General features: G+C 43.1%; 1 protein-coding gene across 3 annotated transcripts; it reads left to right on the top strand.

The window, feature by feature from the left end:
- Positions 1–429: 429 nt before the first annotated feature.
- OTULINL (OTU deubiquitinase with linear linkage specificity like) lies at positions 430–26,558 on the top strand. Of its 3 annotated transcripts, none has more exons than XM_032117803.1 (8): positions 430–612; positions 17,146–17,305; positions 17,414–17,445; positions 17,550–17,641; positions 19,775–19,924; positions 20,706–20,834; positions 22,987–23,259; positions 24,349–26,558. In XM_032117803.1, the coding sequence occupies exons 1-8, from the start codon at positions 519–521 to the stop codon at positions 24,526–24,528; spliced, it is 1,110 nt and encodes a 369-aa protein (XP_031973694.1). In that variant the 5' UTR covers positions 430–518; the 3' UTR covers positions 24,529–26,558. The 3 variants fall into 3 exon arrangements, with proteins under 3 accessions (XP_031973694.1, XP_031973713.1, XP_031973703.1); XM_032117822.1 differs by lacking the exon at positions 430–612 and adding an exon at positions 4,075–4,122; XM_032117812.1 differs by lacking the exon at positions 430–612 and adding an exon at positions 4,212–4,310.
- Positions 26,559–27,396: the final 838 nt, after the last annotated feature.

Below are 27,396 nucleotides of genomic sequence, written 5' to 3'. Positions count from 1 at the left end.
ACATAGCATGTCCACAACTAATAGGGAAGGGATGCTCGTGTGGACCACCTGTTTCCTCTTCATGGTCCGACTGTTTCTACAGAAGTCACATTGATTGCATGATAAGTAATGTTAAGAGCTTAGCAATCTAACACGGCATTGGAGCTGAAAGGGAGAGGCTGTGACTCTCTGTGGACAACGCTGAGATAGAGATCATGTATGGGTGGTACATCACAGTTTGAAAAACACCCTGCAAACTCCATCCCTGCAGCAACTTGGGAGATGCAGAGGAATGTAGCAGTGTGACCTTTATAAACAGCTGAGTTATGCTCAATTTTCTTCTTGTGGCTTGGATATGGAGAAGCATAGACGGCCTGTGTGACTTTGAAAACTTCAACGGAAATGAAACAGGAAGCCAGATCCTTTCACAGCTTGTTGATCTGTGAAGACGAGCTGAGTCTGTAGAGACTCATTTTCTAACCCCAGTAAAAGCAGTCAGGGGAGAGAAATCCAGCTGGGGTTGATACTCTGGAGAGGAGATGCAGAGGCGACATGACAGAAAGGCCAGCAAGAACAGAGACCACTTCACTGAACAAGAAAAGCGAAGCAGAATTAGCTCAGAGAGAAGTGCTGGTAAGATCATATTGCTGTGGTATAAATTTTAGCATGTCAACAAGCTGGTGATCAGCTGAGAAAAATCCTGTGCTGCTGATTACAGCTGCATGGGTACTACTTTTACCTATGTGTCTGGCTACCTGACCTTGATAGTAGTAATAAGTTATGTTAAACAAGGAAATGGTTCTTGACTGTTAAAAATGGGCTTGAAAAACTGAAGGAGGAGCCTGTCACCAGTTCTGTGTCTAGGCTTCCTACTTTTACTGGCTTGGATGCTGTTGCCTTTGTCTCAGCACTCGTTTTGAATTGTTGCATCCTTTGTGCCATGATTGTAATTCTGCTGCTCACCTTCAGATGAGCATAGCAGTTGCTTTGGCTGCTGATTTGTGGGTTTAAACAGACACGGTTAAAATGTCTTCACACTTGCTTAGCAATGGCTTTCAGTATAAGCTTTTGCTGTAATTGCTGTGCAGTCTCACGTGGGTACAAGCAGAGGGAGGTAGTCACAGTCATGGCTGCAGCTTGGAAATGCCATGACCTGCAGAAAAGCCTGGAGGTTCATGTTGTGGGAAAATTCGTAATTCTCCCCCAAAGGAAGAAAATGTCATAAATATCCCTAAGCAGTAGAACTTTGCCATGAGGACCTAGCCTTGTTTGAGTATCACAAACATATGCAAAATGCCATGACCAGGAAGTCTGGAGGAAGAGAATCCAGCTTAGGCTGCTTCCAGTCTGAGCTCCGTGGAGCTGCCCCTTTGTCCCTGCGGAGCTGCTGCCTACTCAGACGGAAAGCAGAGGATGCACTATTTCTGCTGAAACCTGTTGAATGCATGGGCTGTGTAAGGCCTTCTCTGTCTCTGTACATTGTTCTGTTGGAGCAGGTCCAGAGGACAGCCATGACGTTGATAAGAAGGCTGGAGCACCTCCAGGAAGACAGGGTGAGGAAGTTCGGGCTGTTCAGCCTGAATGAGAGGAGATTGTGTGCAGATCTCATAGCAACCTTCCTGTATCTGAAGGGGGCCTATAGGGAAGCTGGAGAGGGACTCTTTGTCAGGAACTACAGTGATAGGACAAGGGAGAATGGATACAAATTGAAAGAGGGGAAATTTAGGTTAGACATTAGGAAGAAATTCTTTACTGTGAGGGTGGAGCGACACTGGAACAGGTTGCCCAAAAAAGCTGTGGATGTCCCATCCCTGAAAGTGTTCAAGGCCAGACTGGATGGAGTTCTGAGCAACCTGGTCTAGTGAAAGGTGTCCCTGCCCATGGCAGGGGCAGTGGGACTAGATGATTTTCAAGGTCCCTTCCAGCCCTTAACACTCTATGATTCTCTGAAACATTTTGGAGCAGCTGATGTTTTCTGAAGCTTTCTGAACCTTTGTAGCAGCATGTTTCCAATTTTGCAAAGTTTGTAAAAGAAACTGCCTTCCACTTAGCTATTTCCCTTTCTGCTGTTGATCCCAGCTCAGACCTGGATCTTGCTTGCTCTCTCAAGGATTATCCTAACCCACATTCAACTAACAGCAACAGCACGCACAGACAGTCCAACAGTGCAGGAGTGTTACCTGGCTCAGTTTTACAGCGGTGCATACATCCCGTGCCAAGGAGGGAGGCAGGTAGAGGCTGTCCCATCTCACTCACAAGGAGGAGAGACAACATTTTCCTGCCAAAGCCTGCAAATGGAAAAAGGTCCTAGAGAGCTCTTTGTGACTCAGGGAAGAGGTCCAGAAACAGCTTAAGGTGGAAGAAAAGACACAATGGACAGTGTTAGTTTAAAAAAATCTCTCAAGAGTTTCAAGTAAGTTATCTCTGATTGATTGATTGATTGATTGCCCCAGAGCTTATTCCCATGCATAGAGGGCAAGGCCATTCTCCAGATTGCACTGAAGTGCTCAATAAATGCACGGAGGTGAGAGCAGAGAGCCGTGAAATGGGAAGGACCTACGGATACGGCGGTTGATCTGTAGCATTTGTACTATACATTCCATCTCTCTCCTCTGATGAGTCAGCAGCCAGATAAACATTAACTTTCAAGCCTGCCTGCACAAAGAGATCACCAATTAAATCCTAAAGTCCTAACACAGGTTAAGAGAAGGCAGAAAGAGGCAAACCTGGATTTAGCTGCAATGCTAAACCACCCACTGCCACCAACACTGGCCTGGCCAAGGCAAGAAAAAAGCTGGAAAGGGAAGCTGAAGTATGTGGTAACTGCAGACAAGATGTGGCTCAGAAATAAATTCCAGCCACTTTGAGCCTTCTTAGGTGGATACTATACTCAGGTGAGCTATATCCTGACAGCATCTCTTTCAGCTGCAGCTCCTGAGACACAGCTACATTAAACACAATCTGCTAGTCCAGACAGAAAGCACCAGGTAACCGATGCTGCGGAGAGGCATGGAGGTGGCATTTAGAAATTTTTTTTCCGGATGGATTTTTTGATGGAGTAGCAGACAGTGCTGTTACACAACTGACAGCTTTAGGCCTCTTAAGTCAACTATTTGCTTTCGCTATTTTTAGCTGAGTTTTAAGCCTAGATTTTCTTTTACATGGATAAATGTGTCTGGCTTTCTGCGAGCGCACCTAAGTGAATGCTTGGCACACCAATATTTAGCAGGTTTTGCCTATTTTGTTCCTTGCCCAGATTAACTGAAATGGAGGGAGAAACAATCTGATATTCATGCCAGGCAGTACAAATCTCTTCGCTGTTTCATGAAAAGTCTTGATCTTCAACCATTTTAATATCTTGTGATATTTTAGGGGAAAAAAAATCCCAAACAAACACAAACAAAATCCAATAAAAAAAGACTGTGTAAGTTTGTCTCAGCTTTGTACTGGAGCAAACTGCTTGTAACTCTGTAAAAGTTTAAGTCTTTGTTTGGACCATCACAATTCCTTTCTGTTTTTCCTGCAAAGTCCTTATTGAGATGGAAGAAAACTGTTCTTTAATATGTAACCAGAAAAGAAAGTACACCAGTCTATGCAAATTCTCTACATATCTGGGAGAAATTACACATAAAAGCCCATTATAAGGGAAGATACTTGGCAAAGAGGAATTTCTTTTTGGATGAATGCACTCCATCTTGTTAAAGAGTGATTTGTTGAGGAAATCAACATTTAATGATAGGGGAAAAACGAAAACCAACCAACAACTTCAAAGTTATTAAGTTGTGTTTACATATAATGGCTAGATTTCAAACAGGTGATGATGGTGTTGGTCTCCATTCAGGGAACTAGGATCCCTAGAAATGTTTCAGGCATCCCCATGCCTGGAAGAGTTAAGAGTGGATGGGGTTTTCAGCAACCTGGTCTAGTGAGAAGTGTCCCTAGCCATGGCAGAGGGTTGGAACTAGATGATCTTTAAGGCTCCTTCCAGGCCAAACCATTGTATGATTCCATGCTGCTATGAAATGTAAAACAGCGTAGTGTGACACCCAAGCACAAACTGTATCCCACTGGCGGAGGAGCGACAAGGGTTGCTGGGGAAATGGAGAACTCCGCGGGGAGACAGGCCGAGAGATGGAAGAGCAGGTTATCCCTCCTCGCCGCTTCCCGGGCACGGCCGGGCGGGAGCGGGAGCGGGAGCGGGAGCGGGAGCGGGAGCGGGAGCGGGAGCGGGAGCGGGGCGGCCCCGCGGGATCCCCGCCCCGGGCGGTGCCGGCGCTGCCTTTGCAGCCGGGCTGGAGCCCGGAAGGCGCAGCAGGGGAGCGGCGGAGCGGGTGAGGCGCGGCGGGGCTGGCGGGCGGGCCCGAAGGGTCCCCGAGGGTCCCCGAAGTCGCGATGAGAGTTTGGCTATATTTGCTGTTTATTTTCCCCATTTTGTTTTCCACTTGACTCTTTGGGGGCTGTTTTCCAGAAGTCGCGATTCCCGGAAAGCTGCTCCTAAGGGCATCCCGGCGAGACCACCCCGGGTGTGCCCTCCGCCCGTGTGGTGGCGGGGCCGGGGGCTGCGGGCACCGCCTGCGGAGAGGCGGCCGTGGGTGTGCGGGGAAATGCCGGGAGTGCCAGCCGGGCTGAGCTTCCCTGGGGAACTGCTGTGTCCTGGGTGCGGAGTTAGCGCCGACCTGCGTGGGGATCGTGGTTTGAAAGCAACAGCGTGCGCCGCTTTCAGCTCGGGTGTTCGGCCGGGGCTTGGCTGTTTGTTTCGGGGGCGGCAATTTTTTTTCCTTACTGTGTGCACTATGGATTTACGTGTTGCGGACTGGCTTCTGTTTCCATCAGAAGCGTGAAGGTTTAGGAAAAAGGGGCTCATAAATGCAGGTGTGATTCAGGAGGACCCAGGAAGGGGCCAGCTGCAGGTGGTCCTCGGTGTCAGGCATGGCTGAACACGAGCCAGCGTGTGCCCAGGTGGCCAAGAAGGCCAAGGGCATCCTGGCCTGTACCAGCAATGGTGTGGCCAGCAGGAGCTGGGCAGGGATTGTCCAACTGTGCTCAGCACTTCTGAGGGCACACCTCTAATCCTGTGTCCAATTCTGGGTCCCTCAGTACAAGAAAGACACTGAGGTGTTGGAGTGTGTCCAGAGAAGGGCAGCAGAGCTGGTGAAGGGTCTGGAGCACAAGGCGTATGAGGAGCAGCAGAGGGAACCGGGGCTGTTTAGCCTGGAGAAAAGGAGGTTCAGGAGTGACTTTATTGCTCTTTACAACTACCTAAAGGAGGTTGTAGCCAGGTAGGGGTCAATCTATTCTCCCAAGTAACGAGTCATACCAGGGGAGTTTCAGATTAGATATCAGGAAAAATTTCTTCACTGAAACAGTGTTCAAGCATCGGAACAGGCTGCCCAGGGAAGTGGTTGAGTCACCATCCCTGGAGATATTTAAAAGACATGTAGATGTGGCACTTAGGGACATGGTTAGTGGTGGGCTGGGCAGTGCTGGGTTAACAGTTAGACTTGATTTTAAAGACCTTTTTCAACCTAAATGATTCTGTGATTCTATGATCTCTTATGTCACTGAGAAGTGATCTTTTAGACTGAAGAGACCATGCCCTGCTAGCTTGCTTTTGTACTGTACATTCTGTGATACATTTCTGCTTTGATGGTTACTCATCCAGCTCTCATTGCACTGTCTTTCTTACTAAACCAGCTTGTCTTCCTTTTGAAGGAGCTGTACAAATTGTATGCAGCTTATACTTTCATTTTTGCAGTGGAGAAAGAACCAGATTTCTGTGGTATTTAGTGAGTGAGTTCAAGCTAGCATGGTGCTACCTGCTCCATTGCTAGTATGCACAAGTACCGTTATTCCCACTTCCGTCCTTTGGCCCGCTCCAGTTTCAGCAAGTGATGAAACAGAGAGGCAAAATACATGAAACAGGAAGAAATGACAGGCTCAGAAAGTTCCTTTGTAGTTAGTGAAGTTTGCTTCTTTAAGAATTTCATTTCTTTGCTAGTGGACAAATAATTTGATTAGAAGCTGAGGGGGTCTCCATACGGTAAGAGGAAAAGATGCCATTTTGCCTGTCTGTCTAAAACACTATCAGGTGAAGGGTATTAGAATTGGTTTTGAAGGGAAAAAGCAGCATGAAAATGCTGGTCAGCATTTAAATCTAAGTGCTTTTATGGTTAAGTATCTGTATTTGGAATTTAAAAAAAATTAAATTTTTGTAGCTCTGAAATTTTTTTGCCATTTTTGGATATAAGGGTTTTTTTCACTTTGTTTAACTGTTTGGAACATGTTGCCTGCCTAGGTGGTCTTAATTTCCCATTCAGCATCAAGACTTTCTGTCCACCTTGTTTCTTTGATATAGTTTCCAGTTGAATCTTTTCATCTTATCTACCAGCATTATCAGACAACAAACATTAAAGGGTTTTTCAAAAATGTATGCAGTTTTTCTTGAGCTTAATGTTTGAAAATGTTTGATCTTGCATGACTACCCAGGCAAATGAGCTTGAGATTTCAGAAATACCTCTGCTGCACCTCCCAACCCAGCACCGCTGAACTGTGGGAGTCACGGTGCCAAACTGTCCTAGGGCAGATGACTATGGGTATAATTTAGTTGTTTTAAAAACACAGGGAATAACCAGTGCTCAGGAGTCAAAAGGTAATACAATCACACTGCTTTCATTACACTTGCATAACTAAATTTGGGTGTGATTAGAATGGCATAAAATTTACCTTGAGGAGCTCCTTAATCTGCTCTTGTTTTAGGCTGTGAATTTATTTTTTATAAATTACCTTTGGGCTGCATAAGTCATATTCTAATGGCGTTTTTATGTCAGTCTGACTTCTAAAAGAGTTCTAGTACTCTTCTAAGTCAAACACCAATCTGAGTTGCTGTCTGACATCTGGCCCTGAGGCACTTCAGGCTCTGTTTTCTGCTTTGATGGAATTTGGGAAGGCCCGGTGAACACAGGGCATCCTTTCCGCACTCTGGGGGTGATGCAGCTGGCGTGGTGCCAGCCTGTAGCAGTACCAGGGAACTTTGCCCGTGTGCTCTGTTCATGGGATTCCTGGCATAGCAAATGCCAGTTCCTCAGTGCGTGGTTGCAGTGATCTGGATCAGACACAACAATGCTGTACCCTCCAGAAAGACAGAGAAACAGCTACTTATTAGAGAAAATGTCAGCGTTTCATGATGGAAAACACGAGTTTCAGTTCTTCAGCTGCAGCAATGTAACAGCAGTCACTGACAGTTTTAAGAGGGGAGTTTGTTGCTAGGGATCTTGTACCAATTCTGAGGTGTTAGTTTGCATATTACAGAATTTGATTTGATGGAAAGTTTGGTTTTTTCCCATGAACAGTAAAACTCATGGTTGGGCTGTCTGTTGCCTGATAACATAAAAGCATGAAACAGCTGTTCCCCAGCATAAGTGAGAACAAAAAGGAAATAAGGATACTGCTGACCACTTCTTGAGGCAAACATTGTAAAATACTTCAAAACTTCTACAGGCTTCTTCATTAATTTTCTGAGAAATTTTTAAGTCCGTAGCTTTTAGTTTCTTTTCAGCCTTATGCTGTGCTTGTAGCTTCTTCTCATTTTTTCACTGCTCTACACACTGTACATTTTTGGCATTCTCAAGATCCAGACCCAAATGCTTGGGATTTCTCTGTAGTCTGTGGAGACATGCTGGAATCTCCTGACAGAGAGAGGAAGTGTGTCTCTAGCTCCTGTCCCCATGTCACCAGTGAGGACAGATGCCACTATGTACCTGTGCAGAGGGATGTGTCAAACAAGGCAACCTGTACTGCCCACACTTTCCTTTAAACAAACATTTTTCTGAGGAGAATGCTGTAGACTGAGCAGAAAAGTTGTGTTGTCTTATTTGAGCCATGTTCTGTGATGGTGGAGGGTTAAAAGTGTGGCAAGATGTGGCTGTGTATGGTCAGTCTCTGGTCCTTTTGCTAGTTCCACTCGTGGTCTTCAGCAGGACCCCGTCTCTGGTTCCTTGTCCATATATAATATGTTGCTGGGGTTTCCCACATATTTTAAGTGTTTAGCGTTCATGTTTCCAGGGCACGGTAGTCATGCTGGGTAAACAGTGCTATGAAAGTGAGAAATGGGTACCTTAGCATCAAACTAGTGCCTTGATATGATGTGATGTCCATGAGGCATTGACCATCATCAAGTCTGCCCTTGCATCTTGTGCAGCAAAGCAGCGTCAAGGCAAGGTGCTTGGCACTGCCTGAAGGTCAGCTGCCACCAGGGAAACCATAGAATATTTTGGGTGGGGAGGGACCTTACAGACCATCTAGTTCCACCCCCCTGCCTTGCATAGGGACACCTTTCACTAGACAGGTTGCTCAGAGTTCCATCAGACCTGGCCTTGAATGCTTTCAGGGATTTGACATCTACAGCTTCTCTGGGCAGCCTCTTCCAGTGCCTCATCAGCCTCACAGTGAAGAATTTCTACCTAATATCTAACCTCAGTCTGCCCTCCTTCAGTCCAAAGCCATTACCCCTTGTCGTGTCACTACATCCCTTTGTAAAAAGTCCCTCTCCATCTTTCTTGTAGGCCCCTTTAGCTACTGGAAGGTGCAGTAAGGTCTTGTAGGAGCCTTCCAGGCTGAACAACCTCAGCTCTTTTAGTCTGTTCTCATAAGAGAGGTGCTTCATCCCCCTGATCATCTTCATGGCCTCCTCTGTGGACCTTGCTGTTGGGGTCCCTCCCCTGCCGTGTAGCCCTGGGAGAGGGGCCCTGAGGGGACAGACACGGGGTTTCCCTGCCCCTGCTCAGCCTCGTTCCCATTGGTTGGTTTGTGTTCCCTGCGCGGGCAGAAGGACCCTTGGTCCCGTGACTGTGACAGTTCCTCGGCAGAGCCCCGACACTGCGGCTCGCGTGGCTCCGCCCGCGCGCGGGAACTGCCTCGCTGCTGCTCGCAGAGCGCTCGGTGCACGTGGCCTGGGCCGCACGGTCCCTGAGCCAGGCTTCCCTTCGCCAGGACACAGCTGACATTGCTCAACAGTCTCGGTAACTAAATAATATTCACGAAAATATTCTTCCATCGGCATATATTTTGACTCCAGTATTAACTGTGTCCAAACGGTTTTCCAAAAGCCCTTGGTAAGAATTAAATCCCAAGAAACATAGAAAAAGTTCTTAAACAACCATGCCAGGAAGTGTTTCAGTTCTTTTTGAGCTTGAATCAAGCTAAAATTTACAAATCGTTGTTCAAGAATCATTTTAAGTTTGAGATAAATGTCCATATGCGGCTCTGAAAGCCAAGAGTCTTCCCACGGTTCTTCCATAGTTTAGATATGGAATAGCAAAGCAAAACCAAGAAGAGGAATCCAAAGTTTCCAGGGTTTACTCACACAAATCAGTCGCTTAGGGATCGGGGATCGTTCTGCTCACAATTCTCCACCATTATGTTGCAGTGGGGATCCTGCAACATACATATACCAAACCAGGAGTCCCGTGGAAAGGAAATATATACGGACAGACAGATTCTTGATAGCTGTTTCAGAGATGTTTATTTCTCCAGCCGCAAGGCCGGAGCTCTGCCGAGGAACTGTTCCAGTCACGGGACCAAGGGTCCTTCTGCCCGCGCAGGGAACACAAACCAACCAATGGGAACGAGGCTGAGCAGGGACAGGGAAACCCCGTGTCTGTGCCCTCAGGGCCCCTCTCCCAGGCTACATGGCAGGGGGAGAGACCCCAACACCTTGCACCATTAGGTCCACATCCTTCTTATGTTGGGGGTGCCAAAACTGGATGCAGTACTGCAGGTGGGGCCTCACGACAGTGGAGGGCAGAACTGCCTCCCTCGAATGGTCAGCAAGGTTTTAATTGCTGAGTTTGTGCAAAATTGGCCTTTTGCAAACTTAAAAACTTGGTTCAGGTCTGTCTGTACGACAAAGAGAAGCCCTACCCATTTTCCCCAGTTTTGCTCTGAGCACAGCACCGTGCCATGGGCTTGTTTGTGAGCAGCTTGGAGATATGTTTATTGTCCTGCAATTCTGGTTTCATTTTGTGTCATTTCCTGCACATGAATTTCAGCTGTGATGTTCTTGCCAAAGGCCAAGGCCTTAAAAATAGGGGATTTCATATAAATGAAGAACTTTAAAAATTATACTGCTGGGTTCCACGTCAGAAACTATCCAGTACCCTGTATTTAATTTTCTTACTTTACAAGTGAAAGTAAGTTATGCCTCTGCCAAGTGCCAGCCCCTGAAAAAGAGCTCAGTATGCAGGGTCATACTTAACTATATTTTACAGGGCTGCATGATTCGTATTTTATTTAGTCCTTCCCACATAACTGTCCAGCTTTTAGGCAGTTTGTGCAAATGCAGAGGTGTCAGGGAGCTTTGGTCTCTTGATCCCTGCAACTGATGCCTAGAGTGCTTCGTTTGAAACTTCTCTTGCATCCAAATGTCTGTAAAAATACCAACTGTGCATTAGCAATGACAATAATGACAAGTGATATTATTATGCATAATAATACTACTAATAATTATAATGTGCATTTACAAGTAGACAGCTCCCACACAGAATATTCTTGAATCACATTTTTATGAAATGTTTTTGTTAGCTATGACTTTGGTATTACACTGAGTGATAGTAACTGAAATGTAAGTTATCTTGATGCAGTCAGTTTTACCTTTCAACAAGACTTTTTTGCTTAAGATTTTAGGCCAGAAGTGCCTGGTAATGCACTCTTGACAAAAAGGCAGAGGACTCCTGTGTGCTTGAGTTAATTAAAATATGCCAGTTTTAAAGTGTTGCCCTTGAAATGATGAAGAGAGAGCAGGGTTTAAACACTCCAGCTGCTTCCATACAAACACCACGAGGTCTGCAGAATAAAGCTGAAGTTTTGGCTTTTGTTAGACTGGACACTGAGAGGCAGGGGGAACGAGATGCAAGACCAATTTCTGCCATTTGCATTCAGGGTGATGGCTTTTATATTTTGCTTTCTTTGGCCTTGCTTTGTGCTTCTAATCTGTCTTGGAAGGAGGGCAAGACACAAAGTAAAACTCCCAAGGAAACAGATAACATTGCTGGAATAACCTCTGCACATAGCTGCTTAGGAAGCACAAGCTTTGTGATCTGGTGTACCACCAGGAGATAGGAACCTTTTGTGATTATTAATTATAAATTATTTGTATTTACTAATCCACGTGAAAAATATGCAGCTCTGCATGGCCTGCACACAGAATCAGGTACACTTAGGAGAGGGCCATGCTCTGGAGACAGACACAAAATCTCTGTGGGGTGCAGCAGTCAGACCCTGTACAGAGATGGGAATGATGAGCGACATGGATGTAGTTTGCTGAGAGGGGCCTGGCTTTCTCCTTGGACAGTAAACAAGCTCAGAAGAGTTGATTTTTTTGTTTGTCATGGGTTACTTGATCCTGCTGTTTTCCTGGATACCAGTTGGGATAACTTTTTATTAACAGGTAGCTTAAAATTTTTTGGACTGTCCTGTGATATGTGCTTACAAAGCATCCAGGCAGGGCCAGGGACACTTCCTGCACTGGGGAATCCCAGGAGTGGGGCAGCTGCCACTGGACCTCTGCCTGGAGAAACCAGGAGGGATGCTGCCTGTGGTATCCCCAGCCTCCTGAGCACCTAATGACTGTGCATTCTTGGAGGGTTGGGTGGTAGGTACAAGTCTTGTGCTGTCTAGCAAACAAGATTTAAAAATCAGGAGGAGGAAAATAATTGTTATGTTTTCTTTTTTCCCCCCCTAACCAGGTTTCAGTTATCTAGACACATCCGCATAAAAAGCCCAAGGTATTTATACTTGTCAGCTAGATTTAAGATGTTCAGGAGGAAAGTACTTCCTTTATTCTGTCAGTTTGGATTCAGCATGGCAAAAAAAAAAAAAAAGGAAAAAGAAAAGTATTTTGAAAATTGTGAAACAACCATGACTGGCATTAGGAATGACTCAGCATGCAACTCTGCAGCAGGCAGAATAAGAATTCTTAGAGTGGGCTTCTTTCAAATAATAGATTTAGTGCATTTACGTAAGTTCTGTTTGAAGTGTACAGGCATTAAATAGCAATTTTGGATGGGAACAGATTTTTTTCCACATTAAGAAAAAACAGTAGCAGAGATTTCAGAGGATTCTTCTTTAAAAGATTATTTTATTATTTTCTTTTTTTTCTTAACTCAGAAATAACCGTTTTAGAGAGATTCATGGTTTTTTAATGGCATGAAATGCTTTTCATGTGTTTCTCATTCAGTATTCTGGACTGTAAATTCTCAGAAGGCTTCTCTCATGTTTTTTCTTACTTAAATGGAAGTGTGGCTAAGCGTTATTCATCTGAAGGTCTTGGATGAAGCACCCTGTGCCTTAAAAAGGAAGCTGAATTGTACAGGAAATGAAGAATTGAACTTTCCTTTTGTTCTCATAGGCATTTGTAGAGAGAAATGGTATGTGCAGGCTAAGGCATGCATTAATACCTTGATTATATAGCTGAAATTGGTTTTGTAAAGGTAGCTCTAGTAGGGTATATTTTAGATGATCACATGGTGGGTAAGAACACATTATGGTTGTTGCTGCACAGTAGGAATAAGTATGTGTCCCAGCTGGATAGATGCATTAACACCAGCAGTTCCTGTTGATGATCAGGGGGTCCGAAGAAGGCTGCCAGCTCTATATTCTCTATATTTTTCTGAAAGAAGACTGAGAGAGCTAAGAGGGCAGTTGGGACAGCCCTATGCAGAACAGCTGTGCAAATAAAACCCTTCTTGTGACTGATGGGCCTCAGTGTTACCAAAACTATTCTGTTTGCTAGATAATTGTGTGATTCTAGGTATGGTTTGGGGTTGGGATTCTGGTTTGTTGGTTTGGTTTGTTTTTTTTTTTTTATTAGAAGAGATCTGATCAGCAGACATGGTTGAACTTTTAATAAGTCACTGACGATTACCATCTTTGTCTGTAAATTATTTTCTTTTTCTTATTATACCAAGGAGAGATCCTCATCTCTCCTGTTTGTTAGAACAGGTGAATGTTGCTTAACAAGTTGACGTTGCTTTACTCTGTAAAGGAAGGGATTTGTAATGAAATAGTTACTGAATTAAGCAGTGCTTCCCACATATCTTGGTATGTGTTTGATCTGTTTTCAGTATTCTTTATGTTTTTGGTGTGGTGCTGATAATAAACTGGGAAATCAAAGAGTTTGTAATCTCTTGGCACCACTTAAAAAGGCATATTTCTGTTTTCTAAACTCTAATGGGATATAATCTTTTGTAGATATTGAATTTGAAAAATTAATAATAATAATTTTTCTGTGTCTTCCTCTTGGCTCATTCAGTTGAAGTCTTTGTACACATGTGCATCATGCTTGTGCTTGCTCTATAAGGGTAAGTTTGTTTGTTTTCCCTTGAAAGAGGGACTTAGCCTGTTCTGTAACATACCTTGGTATTGATGGTGTATAATCTGGAAAAAAGCAATGTGCAACAACGTGAAGAGAACTCTGCATGCACACCATGAACACAGGCAGACTTGGATCTCCATGCCAAGCTGTGCATGTCTCAGTTGAGGGGTCTCCCTGCCTACTTCTGCACCCAACAGAGGAGGGAGAAGGAATGCTACAGGTGGGCAGCAGGATGGCTGGAACAGAGGGGTCCCACATTCTGCCTCCCTCTTTGAATGAGGGTATACCTGCTTTTAGGGAACTAGGAACATAGTTTTGTGTAATGGGAGTATGAAACCTGGCCACTTTATGGTGACAAGTCCTGTGTCCTGCTTTCAGTACCAAAAAGAGGGTGAAGAGGAATGTCCCGAAAAGAAATCATTCTGTCAGGTTTTAATTTGGGAAGATGCTCTGTTATCTTTCTGATGGCCTTGTTAACGGCATGGAGAAAAAAAGTAAAGGGGGAATGTGCCATCAGACATGCTGGAATATTCAGTAGTGCATACAGTGCTCTCTACAAGTTCCCAAGCTGATCTCTGACATTTTGCATTTTGTCAATTATGAGTATTTAAGGTGGCAGCTTCCAAAAAAGTTGTGAGAGTGTCAAATGTGAAGCAAATCCTTTAGAGATTCTTCCTGAGTTACTTGAGAATGAAACATGTTGCAGGTGTCTCTTACTTATCTTTTTTATGGCCTCTTTTGTTGGTTGTCTTCTTCTGTGTGTCTCTCCTGCTGACTTTGCAGGAGGGAAAAAGCTTAAGGCTTGGCACTAGCAGGAAGCTGATGTGGCATGAAAAGAAAGCATGGTGAACTACTTGCATTGTAAGATAAACACTGCTATCAGCTCCTACTCCAGCACTGTTCAGCCTCTGTTCTTCCAAATTTCTGCATGGCAAGAGTCAGGCCTCCCTGTCTTTATACTGATGCTCACAGTCAGTCTTCAAGAAGATGGGAGCCCAGCAGCTGGTCACAGCAGCAAATGCTCCTGGCACTGCCTCCTGAAGAACTGGATGAATTGTGTCCATATCCCAGAGGATGGATTTGCTTTAAAAATCTATGGGTTTATTTTACTCCCCCCACTAATGTGTTATTAATTTAATTGCTCATTGGTTTCTGAAGAATTTTGGAGGGTGCAGGGAGGGGGAGTGGAAAGATCTATTTTAAGCTGCCACCTTTTTTAATTTATGCTCATGATGTATTTTTACCAGCAGTACTTTGCAATCCAACTGCTACTTCTAAATGTCATTTACTTGAGTAAAAAATGTAATTAATTTCTAAGTGTGACATAAGCACTGAAAGTATTAACTGAATCACAAAGTGCTGTTTGAACAGCAGCTTTCCCATGACAGGAGGGAAAGTTTATGAAGTCCAAGGTATGCTGCAATACAAGTGTAGCAAAAATACTCAAAACCACTTGTTTGCAGGTTTTCCCATCACCCACTAGGCTTTCTATTAGGGAAATACCTATTTATAAATCCCCCATATTAAATAAAAATGGGTGAGCAATATTTGATTATCTTGTGTTCTCTGACACTGCTTTGTGTTTCTGATGGAAATCAGTAAGTCTGTGCTTCCCAGCACTCCTTCAAGAGCAGTTGCTCAAGCACCTGTTAACCATGTGCATTGGAAGAGAGCTTGTTGAACTCCAATAGTCTGAGGTTTTTTCAGGATTATTACCATCAAAACGTTTTCAAAAGATTGCTTGATTCAGTGTAAAAGCTGATGTGGAGCTCTCATCTTTCTGCCTGTAGAAGGACTGAAGGAAGAAATTTTGCATTCACATGTATTTCTTGGTACTCCATAATGCAAAGTATGTAATTTTAACAGATGGATCAGCTCTTAATTTTTTTATAGACCCAGTTTGTTCAGAATCAAAAGTGGGAGTGGGCCATACAGTCATTTTAAGTAATGAAATGAAAGTCTGCTGCAACTTCCCTTTGATACTGTGTATTTAAATTGGTGTTAATTTCGGTCATCATTGGTTTGCATACAACAGTGTAAATCCAGAATACCCACTGATCTATGGGCTGAACAATGTCTGTGAGCCATCAGGTTCCGTTCTAGTTGACAGAAGGTTCAGTTATTCACAGTCCACTGAGGTTTTTTTCAGTGCTGATACTTTTATGCTACAGAAGAGAGAGAAGAAATTGTGATGGCTTGATTCTGCTGGGATTGTTAGTTCTCAGTTGTTCTCTAGGTAGAAGTTTGTGTGCTTATTGAGAATGTACCCACTGGTGTCCCTCAGTGGGAAGTGTGAGTGTGTGTATATGTGTGTGTGCGTTTTAAGTGGGAGTATCTGGTTTTTCCATGAGGTTTTCCATTTCCAAACTTACACCTGAGGTTTTGTTGTCTGTTACTTGGCATCAATAATAAACATTTTCTGGAGCTTCAGAACTAGCACCCCAACCCCACCTCTGATAACATCGTTAACAGTTTGTTGACACTTTTTTATTTACAGCTCTTGACCTGCTTTTAGTTCATGGGCAAGATGAGGTGTGGGTCTCATCACCAGATGACTAGCACAACATCTTGTAATAAAACTTCTTCAAACAACAGATTATTGGGAAAAGCCAAGTATAAGCAGTGCTCCATATACATGCAACAGTGCCCATAAAAATGAGTGCATCACTGTTTATCTTGTGGCTAAGGTTGGAATTGATATATAACTCTTTGACTGGATTGTTGTCCACAGTGCATGGGCTTAACTTACTTGGAAAACTTAAGCCCCTCTTAAATTTCCTGTTAAAGCCAGGAGGAGCAGAAGTTCAGCTGACATAAAACTATGTGGAATGAGTAATTCCCTCTGTAGATTCCCTGGAGAAGGATCTTTTCAGCCTTCTCTGCGGATGTCTTTATAAAAAGTTGAGTTCTCCTAAAGTTTTGTACTAAATCAATAAATAAGTTAATAACAGAGCAGCTGTTCATCATGAGCCCTGGGAATTTCCTATATTCAAATTTCTTCCAGAGGACAAATTTCTCACTTAGGGAGCAGATACTGCCTTTGTCAACTATTTAGATTCCAGGCCCTCTCTCACTTGTAGGTCTTCTTCTCAACAACAGAAAACTGTAACCTTCCCTAACCTTGTCTGTAATGCCAAGGGCGCGACAGAATCTTGTCCTTGTTTATGTCTGTGAAGAACAGTGAGCATGCTCCCCCTTCGTGATGATCTCCTGAGCTTCTTTCTACCAAATCCCTGGAGAGGATCTTTCTCTGGAGTTTTAAATTGACCCTAAACTTACCCAAATTGAGGCAGGAGCATTCCTTTAATTCCCCAGGCAGTCGTATGATGCTTAGTCAGCTAATATTGCCTTATATGGCCCATTTGTTGACTACAAGTAAGTCCTAGGAACCCCTGGTCTTTAAAGCCATGACTTAGAGACAAAATAATGACAGTACAGGTCTCTAGATCAGCACATGCTGAAGTAAACAAAAGTAATTTGGGGTTTTTTTGTTATTGAGCAGTGTCTTTGATACCAGTCCCCCTGTGACTCCATTTTAACTATATATGTAGCCTTCACTGTGTGCAGAAAAGCATGGAAATGTGAACTATGTGCACCCAAATCCCTAAACCTCGGAGAACTAAGTATATAAATTATGTGTATTAAGTAAAATATAATCTTTTGCATGTCATGTTTTGTGTTTCATTTGAAGTGGTATCATACTTGAATGATCTTTCTTTTTGTAAGAAAACAAATAGAAACAAGTACTTCAAAACAGTGCTAAGATTCTTCCCTCTCTCTTTTTATCCCTATTTTAGGAAGGCATGAGGTGTGGTCCTGGAAAACAGCCAGCAAGGAATCCTTGTGTCTCCTGTGGCAAAAAGTGAAAGTGCAGCTAATGTTAAGCATGACTTTGCTCACCACTGTTTTTTGGTATTGCAGAAGGCTATACAGCTTTTTAGCACGGCTACTGAAATGGTAGGTTTTTATTATGCAGACTTTAATCTTCCACACTGTTGCTTATTTCAGTAAATACTGACCATTGACACCTCCTTGTTGACACCTGTTCTATCATTTATATTTCAGGTGGAGCAACTATCTTCAGAGGAAACTCATAAGTAAGCTTTTTGTTGTCACTCCACATTCATTAATCACCCCCGCAACGCCCCTTCAGTTGCAGAACAGCAGAACATAACTGATCTGTGAATCAATCTCAATTTAGGGAATCTCAGTGTGCTGCCAGAAGTTGATCTACTTGGTTATAGTGCAAGAGAATGGAAAGGAGAAACAAAGCAGGCCAAACAGATGAGGGAGGTAAGAGTTAAATTTTAATCTCTGCATGAAGACAGGGGAGAACCAGCACCTGGGAAAGGAATAGCACTCCCAGTGCAAACAGCTGCAGCAGCTATCAAAGCCTGCTACACTGGCTAGTTAAATGAAAAGCAAAAGGGACAGCATGAACATGGGTCTAAATAAAGAGTGCAGTAGTACAGGTCAAAATGCAGATCAGGTTTTAGTCTTGCGTATATTCTGAATTCCCTCTTCTAGCACCAGCGACCTTTAACAGGAAAAATCATCCCCAGTGCTAAATAATTTGGTCTTAGGTACTGTCACTTTGCCAGCCTTTGATTTAAGGTAAAAACTCTTATTCCAGGGAGGAAGGAAGCACCACATCCATTTCTCTTCCAAGTTCTGAAGATCCATGCTTGGCAGCCTTCCCCTCTCCACCATCGTCAGCTGCAACTGGGGGCAGGCAGGGCAGGAGCTGGCATCTGACCTGTGCCAGCTTGGGTGGTGCCCAGCAGGCAGGGAGCTGGGGTGCTGGATGGTGGCCATCCCATGCCTTTGGGCACAGTCCTTCTGCTCCAGCTCTGCACCCCAGCCCAGGTGCTTCTGTGCCTGTGTCTTCCCCTGCACAGGGTGCTGCTGGCAAGACAGGCAGTTGACTGCACCAGTGTATTTGACATGTATGTGGCTTTAGGTCATGGTATCAGAATCACAGGGCAAATGCATACCAAGAAGGACTTAAAGGGTAAAAAGAAGCTGTTAAGGATAAACAGTAGCATAAGGAGGTTGTAGAAAAAAGAGGATAGTTTTCAAAAAGCTGGAGTTGTGCTCAAGTGATGAACAGAGAAAAGATCCAGTTTTGCCATGTTAAATGCGAGAACACAGCAGTGCCAAAAGTTCACAGAACAACAAACGAGGCTGAAAACTATTTGGAGGAGCAAGTAACAAAAGACAGCAGAACTTCTAATAAATTTGCAAGCCCATACTGGGCAAAAAGCCTTTCAGAAAATCCATGAGCCTTCTGGATGACCAGACCTGAAAAGGAGACTCCTGTGTATGGAGCAGCCAGTGGATGTCTGGTTACATCAGCTAGAAGTTGCCATGGTAAAGGAGCACATTTTAGGATGAGATCTTATGAGATCCTTAACCAGCATAACATGCTTGCTGTCTCCAAAAGGGGCAGTCCCATGTTTGCCTTGTCTCTTTGTCTTTCTCGCCTTGTTCTAGCTAAGCAGTCCCTCTCGCTCTTTTGTGCTGGCTCTCCTCTTTTGGATGTGGTCCACCTAGATGGTGAGCTGATAAGGCAGGTCATCCAGAAAGAGCGTTCTCTGAGGCCCTCAACCTTGCTGAAGCAGCAGGAAGCTCCCCCAGCAGGAAGAGTTCTGTAGGCTTACTATCTCCGCTGATACAGTAAGAGTAAGGGGACAGAGTGCAGCTGAGAAGTGGTGGTGGGATGTGGTGATGAGGCAACCAAGATAAAAGAGGATGAGGGATTGAGACCATCCTGCTGTCCCCTTCGGGAAGCAAACTGGAAGTGATAGAGCAGCCAGTGGGACTGTAGAGTCCTCTCCCTAATTCTCTGCCAGTTTATTGCTCAGAATTGTCTCCACAAGGGCTCAGATGGCAGCCAGAGGTAATGCAGAGTGTGTAGCTGGACAAGGGCCGTCCGCTTCAGCACAGAGCTCCCAGATCTGCTCAGCCTCAGGTCAGTGTTGCACGATGGATTCAGGTCAATGTAAGGAGATGTTTTTGCCAAAAGGAGTTTTCTCCAGATACCTGTTCCTGCCCTTTTGCTGCTGCATCTCACAGGTCAGTACAAATTGTAAAGCAGTTGAGGTTAATGCTGTTATGACACAGAAATCTTTGCTGATCTGCTGTAATTTGGTTGACCATGTGAATGTTTACAGTAGCAGCAGTGCAGAGACTTGAACAAGCTGCTGGGTTTGGAAAGAATGCAGAATCGCTCTTAAGGGGCAGCGCCAGTCTAAGGTGTTTACAAAAACATGGTGTTTAACATTTTTGTGTATATAAATCTTAAAAACATACACTCTCATTCCCCTAGCTCCCTCTTATGAGTTGTTTGGAATTGGACTTCAAACAACATGGGTTTTTTCCAAGATTTAATGTTTTTATTGCTAATTTTTCTTGGTCTCTTTCTAGGCATATGAAGAGTTGTATAGAAGCTGTCATATCAAATACCTGAGACAACTCAAGAGGGACAACTATAGTGTAATAAGAGCGGTGCTTTTTCAGATATTCAGCCAAGGCATTCCTTTTCCTTCGTGGATGAAGGAAAGAGATATACTGAAGGTAAAATTCATTTCCTAAATGAACACATTTCAGCTATCCATGCACAGCAGAAGGAAGCTCTGTTCAGTGTGAAAAGTGATATGTTGGCTGTCGAAGTGGAGAATCGTTATCAGAATTTAAAGAGAAGTTTTTCAAACCCATTGAACTACATTTAATTGAAAAACTGTCCCTGATCTAAATACACCAATGTGAACAGGAGTCTAAATGATGTAAAAAAAAAAAAACCAACAGTAAAAGTGAATGGATGAATGTTACTGCCATCCTGCTAGATGTCACTCCCTAAACACAACAGGTTATTTGAATCCTCCCCATCCACATCCATGCAAAGTTCAGTGGTCACTTGGGAGCTGCTGTGTTGCTGGAGCAGCAGAAATCCTGCCCTGGGCTCCAGGAGCTACAGCAGGAGATAGTGGCAGGGAGGTGGGATCTATAGCTGCTGCCTGTAGAGGTGTGTGTGCAGACTGGAAGGTGTCTGTAATCCTAAATACCTCTCTGAATTTGGAAGTATCCAGCTTTTCAAAGTGTGAGTTATATATTTTGCTGACAGCATATTTTCATCTTTTTTTTGGCTGTCCCTGTTTTAAAAGTTTCTTAAGGACCTGGCAGTTAAGTGGATCCTCCTTCACAGCATTTGAGTTGTGAGGTCCATTTACTTGGTTGTTTGAACTGTACAAACAGCTGATAGAACCACATCGTAAATTCTATGTAGACAAGTTTATATAAACTTATACTCTACTTCTTGTTATGGTTATGATTAGCTTGCCTTTTGTTTTTTTCCCAGCTCCCTGAAAAGCTTTTGTATTCTCAAGGTTGTAACTGGATTCAGCAATACAGTTTTGGGCCAGAAAGATACACAGGTCCCAATGCCTTTGGGAAGTTGCGCAAATGTATGGAGGCATTAAAGACAAATGTGAGTATCTAGGAAATGGTTGGGAGAAATAAAAGCCCTGAGAAATGGGTTCAGACAGAGTTAAGGAACTGCTCCTGGTTACATATTTGTGGGGCAGTCAGGCCTCCCTCCCAGGTTCAGACTGCAGAGTTGCTGGGAAGGCCATCACCTCTACTGCAGGGGAATCCAGCTTTTGGTGATCCACTGGGGCAAGTACTCAGGAGTCCTCTGCAAGTTAAGGAGGCCACTCTTCCCACAGCTAGCCCTTGATATCAAGTGGCTCCCGCAGTATCTCATCATTTTGATTAAAAATAAACGTGCTGTATGAGATGCTTCTGGATTCCCTCCCCTGACGGGAAGGAGGAAACAAACAGTGCGTTTTCTTCTAAAACTATTGTGTTTTCTTTGCTTCTACCCCCATTAAATGTTGTAATTATCCATTTTTGCTTCAATTTCTTTCTGTAAGCTTAAGCACTTGATTGCAAAGAGCTGTCAGCCTCACCGCCCCCTCTGCTCAGCATTGCCAGATTGCCATAATTCCCAACTCAGGACTATAATTCTTATTTATGTATTTAAAACTTGGGGAGATTTAGTAGCCCCAAAGCCTTCTGAAACAGAGATAAAGAGTTGGCCTGTCAAGACCTTGCACCTTTCTTGAGCTCCTCCGGGGTTTCTGTGCATCTGCAGTGATAGTAATTGTTAACTTCAAACCCCCCCCCAAACCCCAAACAGACTAATACAAGCTCTGGTAACAAAGCATTAGTAAGAAAAAGAGGGAATTAAAAGAGAGATCTGGTCCCTTGCCTGCACCTTTGCTGTGCCAAAGTGACAGCTGCCTGTCTTCCTGAGGTGTGCCTAGTAGTGGTTATGTGCAGTTATGATTTTGTTTTGGTTGCTCTTTGCATTTCCCAGTGTTGGGTTATTTGGCTTTTATTTTTAGCTTGTTGTAGTTCTTTTAGCTGAATGCAGTTTAAATGCATGAAAAGGATATGCATGAAGCATTTAAACTGGATTTTTTTTAAAGAAAAAGGTTTCCAGTCAGGAGAATGAATAAATCCTTGCAATTAAAAAATTGTTTCAAAGCAACTCTGTGATGGATTATGCTGTTACTGGGCATGAGGTCTAGCTCCCAACTTCATTTTATTTTTATAAAGATGGTGTTTGGCCAATGAGATGGATTTTTGCCTATTTTCACTAACAGGGTTAGGGTTCCCTGCTGCCTTTCCCAGCTCCATTGTCATAGAATCATTTAGGTTGGAAAAGACCTTTAAGATCATCAAGTGCAACCATTAACCCAGCACTAAACCATGCCCACAAGTGCCAACATTTACACTTCTAAATTTCTCCAGGGACAGTGACTCAACCACTTCCCTGGACCACCTGTTCCAATGCTTGACAACACTTTCGATGAAGAATTTTTTCCTAGTATCCAATCTAAATCTCCCCTGGCAAGACTTCAGGCCTTTTCCTCTTGCTCTATGACATGTTAGTTGGGAGAAAAGGCTGACCCCCACCTGGCTACACCCTCCTTTCAGGTAGTTGCAGAGAGTGATAAGATCTCCTCTTGAGCCTTGCTTTCTCCAGGCTGAACAACCCCAGCTCCTTCTACTGCTCCTTGTAAGATGTGCTCCAGACCCTTCCCCAGCTCCACTGCCCTTCTCTGAACTGGCTTCAGTCCCTCAATGTCTTTCTCATAGTGAGGGACCCAAAACTGAACACAGGTCTCCAGGTGTGGCTTCACCAGTGCCAAGCACAGGGGGACAACCACACCCTGGTCCGCTGACCACACTACTGCTGATACAGGCCAGGATGCCCTTGGCCTTCTTGGCCACCGGGGCACACACACTGGATCATGTTCAGCTGCAGTTGACCAGCACCTGCACTTTTCCACCCTTTTCCAGTGAGCCACTTTCCAGCCACTCTGCCCCCAGCCTATAGCACTGCCTGGGGTTGTTGTGACCCAGGGTCAGGACCCAGAACTTGGCCTTGTTGAACCTCAAACCATTGGCCTTGGTCGCACTGGGGGCTGCTGCCTGCAAATGCTGTTGGGACTGGGCAGTGTTGGTTAATAGATGCTTTACACTTAGACCACGCTTCTGTTCCTGTTTTTCAATCTTTTGTGTGTCAAATAGAATTTGTAATAATTTTATTAATATTCTTGTGTGCTTTCCAGTGGGCTGAAATAAGTGCCACAAGAGATCATGAAGAAAGAGGAAACCTGTGTAATGCACTGTTTTCTGATGAGAGCAAGGAATACAAACTATACGAGGCCATAAAATTCATCATGCTCTATGAAGTTGTTGAAGCCTATGAGCAGATAAAGAGCAGGGAAGAACCCGTACACAACCTTTTTAGCCTTCTCTTTGCTCGTGACTCTTCATCTGACCCTCTGAGTTTCATGATGAATCATCTGAACTCCATAGGTGACTCTATTTGCCTAGACCAGGTAAGGATATAAATGAAAAACAAATCACAAAACTTATTCTATCTTTGTAGTGATTAGGTGATTCTATCATACACCATCCATGCTGGTTGGCCAGTTTTTTAAAATTTGAGATATGAGGAAATGGATTTAGGAAAGCCTTCCAGGAAAAAAAATGTAGTAAGACTGGACCAAAAAGTGCTACAGGCTGTCAATAAGACATAGTTTAGAACAATAATAACTTTGATATGTAAAATAATTTTAGATTATGCTGTTTTGACCTGTTGTTCTGCTTTTCCTATCTGTTCCACTATGCCAAACCCTGTAGCATCACTCTTTTTTCTCTCCACCCTTTGGTTCTGGTGAGATCTAATGTCTGTTAAGAGTAGGTAATAAGAACTCGAGTATTCACCTTTATATGTTAAGGTTTTTGTTTCCTATTTAATAATTAGTGAGGAGTTAAGTGCTGACATCTAAACTCCCCACTACCCTTTGCATATGGTTTCACTTTCCAATGGTTTAAATTATTTTTTATAATCAATTTCAGTTATCAACTGTTACATGATGCAGTCAGCTTTAGGAGCAGTTTGATTATAACTGGACAAGTTCTGGTCTGTGGCTATGCCCAAGGATATGAACTTTTCCCAAACCTTTTTTCCGGATTAAGCAATCCACAGCAAGAAGTATCAATGAAGATGCCAGTTCTCCAGTTTCATATATGTGAAGTACCAGGAAACTTTCTCCTTTTGCTATTATGTTTTCCATATGTAGCAAGTGATCACAAGGTGGCAGGCTTCCCATTTTATCAGGGTGTATCAATCTTGGTAACAGCTAGTTCTTTCTGACTCCCCAATAAGCTGTGTGAGCTGCCTTGGGAGCAGGTTATGTTGTATGGTGTCAGGTGGAGGAGGAATGTTTCCATGCAAAAGAGAAGTGGAAGGGCTGTTGGGAATGCCCTCAAACTTTTAATTTTCTTATTCCACTCGCAAAAGGACCCCCTTTTATTCCTTGTCTGCTGTTTTGAAGCTAAATGACTTGCCTTAACTTGGATTATCTCCAGTTTAGTTTTCAAAGTCTAGAAATAAATGTCTTACAGACTTCTTTCATTTTTAGGTTGAACTGTTTCTTCTTGGATACTTACTTGAAGTAAGGATACGAGTTTACAGACTGCATAGGTTTAATACTGAGGAATTTCAAGTAAACTATCCAGATGAATACCGAAGGGAATGGAATGAGATCTCTCTCCTGACTGAGGATGACCGCTACTATCACATCCCCCTTTTCAGAACGTGAAGGACCAGTGACTTTTTTTTTTCCTTTGTATAATATAGTGAGTGACCAATTCCAGTGAATTAGGTTTCTAATCAGCAGCAGTAAAATCTTGAGAATGCTCATTAATGATTACAAAATGATTTATGGGTTTATTGTGTAAACATTTTGCTTTCCCATTGCAGCCCAGTTCACCATCAGTCAGCCATAAAAAATATAAAATATATTGCTGTACTGTCTGGGGCAAAAAAATGACAACATTTGAGGGTTGTCAGACAAGAAAAATTGGACTGCCTGACAATGAAGGCAAAGGTCATGCTGGGTTTTCCACTGCTAGCCGAAGGGTTTACTCTGACATCCATGGATGGGTTAAACTCAAGTGCCTAAAGCAATGACTGCCTTTCCCTACTCCTGTCTGTCTCTAGCTAGGGAGCATGAATCACACAGGAAGCAACTCCCGGGGTCCCACAGTTTATACTCCAGGCTATTTAACTTGCATTGCCTTGGGATGGGAGGGTATAAACTGGGGCCTCTGCATGGCTGCTTCAAATCCACTTGGCTTCCCTTGTTGCTGGAACGCCTCTCTCCAGGGACAGGCAGAGCAAGCAGCTGCAGGCTGTACTTACTTCAGACATGGGAAACGGACCTGTCTGCGCCCAGCAGCGATACCTGAAGGTGAACAACTGTAACACAGAGGGGAAAAAATCAACACACGAGAATGCTGTGCCAGATGAACGGAAGAGCTCCTCTGTAAGTCAGAAAAGTACATTGCTTTCTCTGAGGTAAAAAGGGCAGCGTTAATAGGTCACACGCAACAGAGTTAGACCCAGTAGCTGCGTATGGCTTTTGTCAACTTGTAAATCCTTTAAGGGCTGATTTCAACATTACCTGCCAAGATTTCCTTTGCAAGTAATCTGAGAAAGTTGTGCATGGAATGCATGCACAAACACTGCATTTTCAGAAAATAGTAATTTTCTGTGGATTATGTGAATTCAGCAGTGTTGCAAACATGTTGTGTCCTCAGATTATGTATTAATCTCCTTGCCTAGAATTGCTATCTTTAATTTAGACCTCTGTGTTTAAAGAAGTCTGTCCAGGACAAGTAAATGAGATTTACCTTACTAGATGGAACATTTTGCTCAGTTCTGTTTTCTAAAAGAATCAATGTGTTTTGATTATTTCAAAATAAGGGACCTTAACTTGAAGAAGTATTAGATCTCACAAAATATTTGTGAAAAGCTTACAATCCCCAGGCTAATGGTTGTATTGAAGAGGGTGGGTGGGATTTATTAAGAAACAAAGCCTCCCCTTATCCTAGAGGTATGGGGACAGGCAGGTTTGTTTTTTTAAACCTGCAGGATAAAATGCATGCCAGTAGCAAAAATGTGAACAAAGCCTGCAGGAGCTAAAGCAATTGCATGAGGTTTCTTCATGGTCATGCTTGGAGTCAGTGGACAGTGCTCAGTTCCTTTGTGTAAAGGAAAGCAATTTTATTCCTTACACTCCTTTTATTTGTGTGTATATGTGTGTATATATATATATATATATATTTATAAATACAAACACCTGAGTTCTGCATTGTAGATGTCTTGTTTCCTGAAAGTTCGAGTTTTGTTGAATGATTTGTAGATTTTAAATAAGAAGTCTTGATAGCTGTAATAATTTCATCTCATCAAAACCTGCATAGCAAGTACTTTATTTATTAAAAGGAAGTTTTTTCACTGAATGAAATAATTTTCTTACTTTAGATTTGGTTCTGCTCTGCATGGGAAAAAGTTATAATACTTAAATGTAGAGTATTGTTATCTATTTTGCATCAACAGGAGCATTTACAGTTATCAATAAACTTGTCTGTTTTATTCTTGTTTTGGTACAAACAGACATACCAAAAAAAGTATGTATTTTTGTAGTGGACTTTTTAATGACTTACATATTATTTGTGTTTCGGAATACAAAAGCATTACAGCTGAAAGTGATAAATTGTGAAAATGTACATTTTTGTGACCTTGAGCATATTAATAGTGGGGAATTAATAAAAATCTAAGACAGTGGAATTTATCTCGCCAATTTGGATGTTTGCATCTGAACCAGGGCTCTCTGCCTTGTCAGTGGAAGGCAATGGCACATGGACAGCCAGAGGGGGTGGGTCTCTAGAAGGGACTGGTTCTCTTCATTGGCTGTAGCAGGAGCTGGCAGTGACCAGCATAAATCTCTGTCCTAGATATTTGAAGTTAGGTGAGACTAATATTGTCCCAAGTATCCGGAAAGGACATACTGAAACAGATTTGCCGCCTTAATCAGGTGTCAGAGGTGCCAGCCAAATCATGCCAGGAACAGAAATGGGAGGTGAAAACAGAGGAGCTTCAAGTGAGGATAATCACAATTCTTAGAGGTAAATGCAGAGAGAACTCCTTAAGAAACACTGAGACAGATTTGAGGCTGCACTGAGTTTTAACCAGGTTCCCTGATAATATATTTTACATATATATAAAGCAAAAAGTACATATCTGTTTACATATAAATAAATACATGTACATATATATGTGTGGGGTTGTGTGTATATAAGAAAAATGCATAAAAAAGAAAATCATCCTCAGTAAAGTGAATCTGAAACAAACTGGTACTGTGTAAGTGCCAGGGGCCTTTCCAGTCAGTGGCAGAGACAAATTTTCTGTTCAAATCCAGAAGCACACAGTCATGATGATTTTTTTTAAATGCAGTGTTGTAGGCAGCTAAAGTCAGGATGCGTTTATTATTTACTATTTTTAATTTAGCAAGAAGAAGAAACCATACTGAAGCCTCAGTGTCGGGTTTGGATTTTTCCCCAAACTTGAAAATGTGTGTTAAATGAGTTTAACAGAGAAGCTGAAGAAATGTGTATCTTTTATTGCA

Source organism: Corvus moneduloides, chromosome 1 (assembly GCF_009650955.1).
Source record: "Corvus moneduloides isolate bCorMon1 chromosome 1, bCorMon1.pri, whole genome shotgun sequence".
Taxonomy (NCBI): domain Eukaryota; kingdom Metazoa; phylum Chordata; class Aves; order Passeriformes; family Corvidae; genus Corvus; species Corvus moneduloides.
Note: the sequence above shows the minus strand (reverse complement) of the source record. Positions and strands in the feature narration are given on the sequence as shown.

Bases quoted from the DNA above. Each gene is read 5' to 3' on its own strand.
- OTULINL (XM_032117803.1), top strand. From the start codon at position 519: ATGCAGAGGCGACATGACAGAAAGGCCAGCAAGAACAGAGACCACTTC. The intron at 17,642-19,774 runs GTAAGAGTTAAA...GTCTCTTTCTAG, and splicing joins AGGCCAAACAGATGAGGGAG to GCATATGAAGAGTTGTATAG. The intron at 20,835-22,986 runs GTGAGTATCTAG...TGTGCTTTCCAG, and splicing joins TGGAGGCATTAAAGACAAAT to TGGGCTGAAATAAGTGCCAC.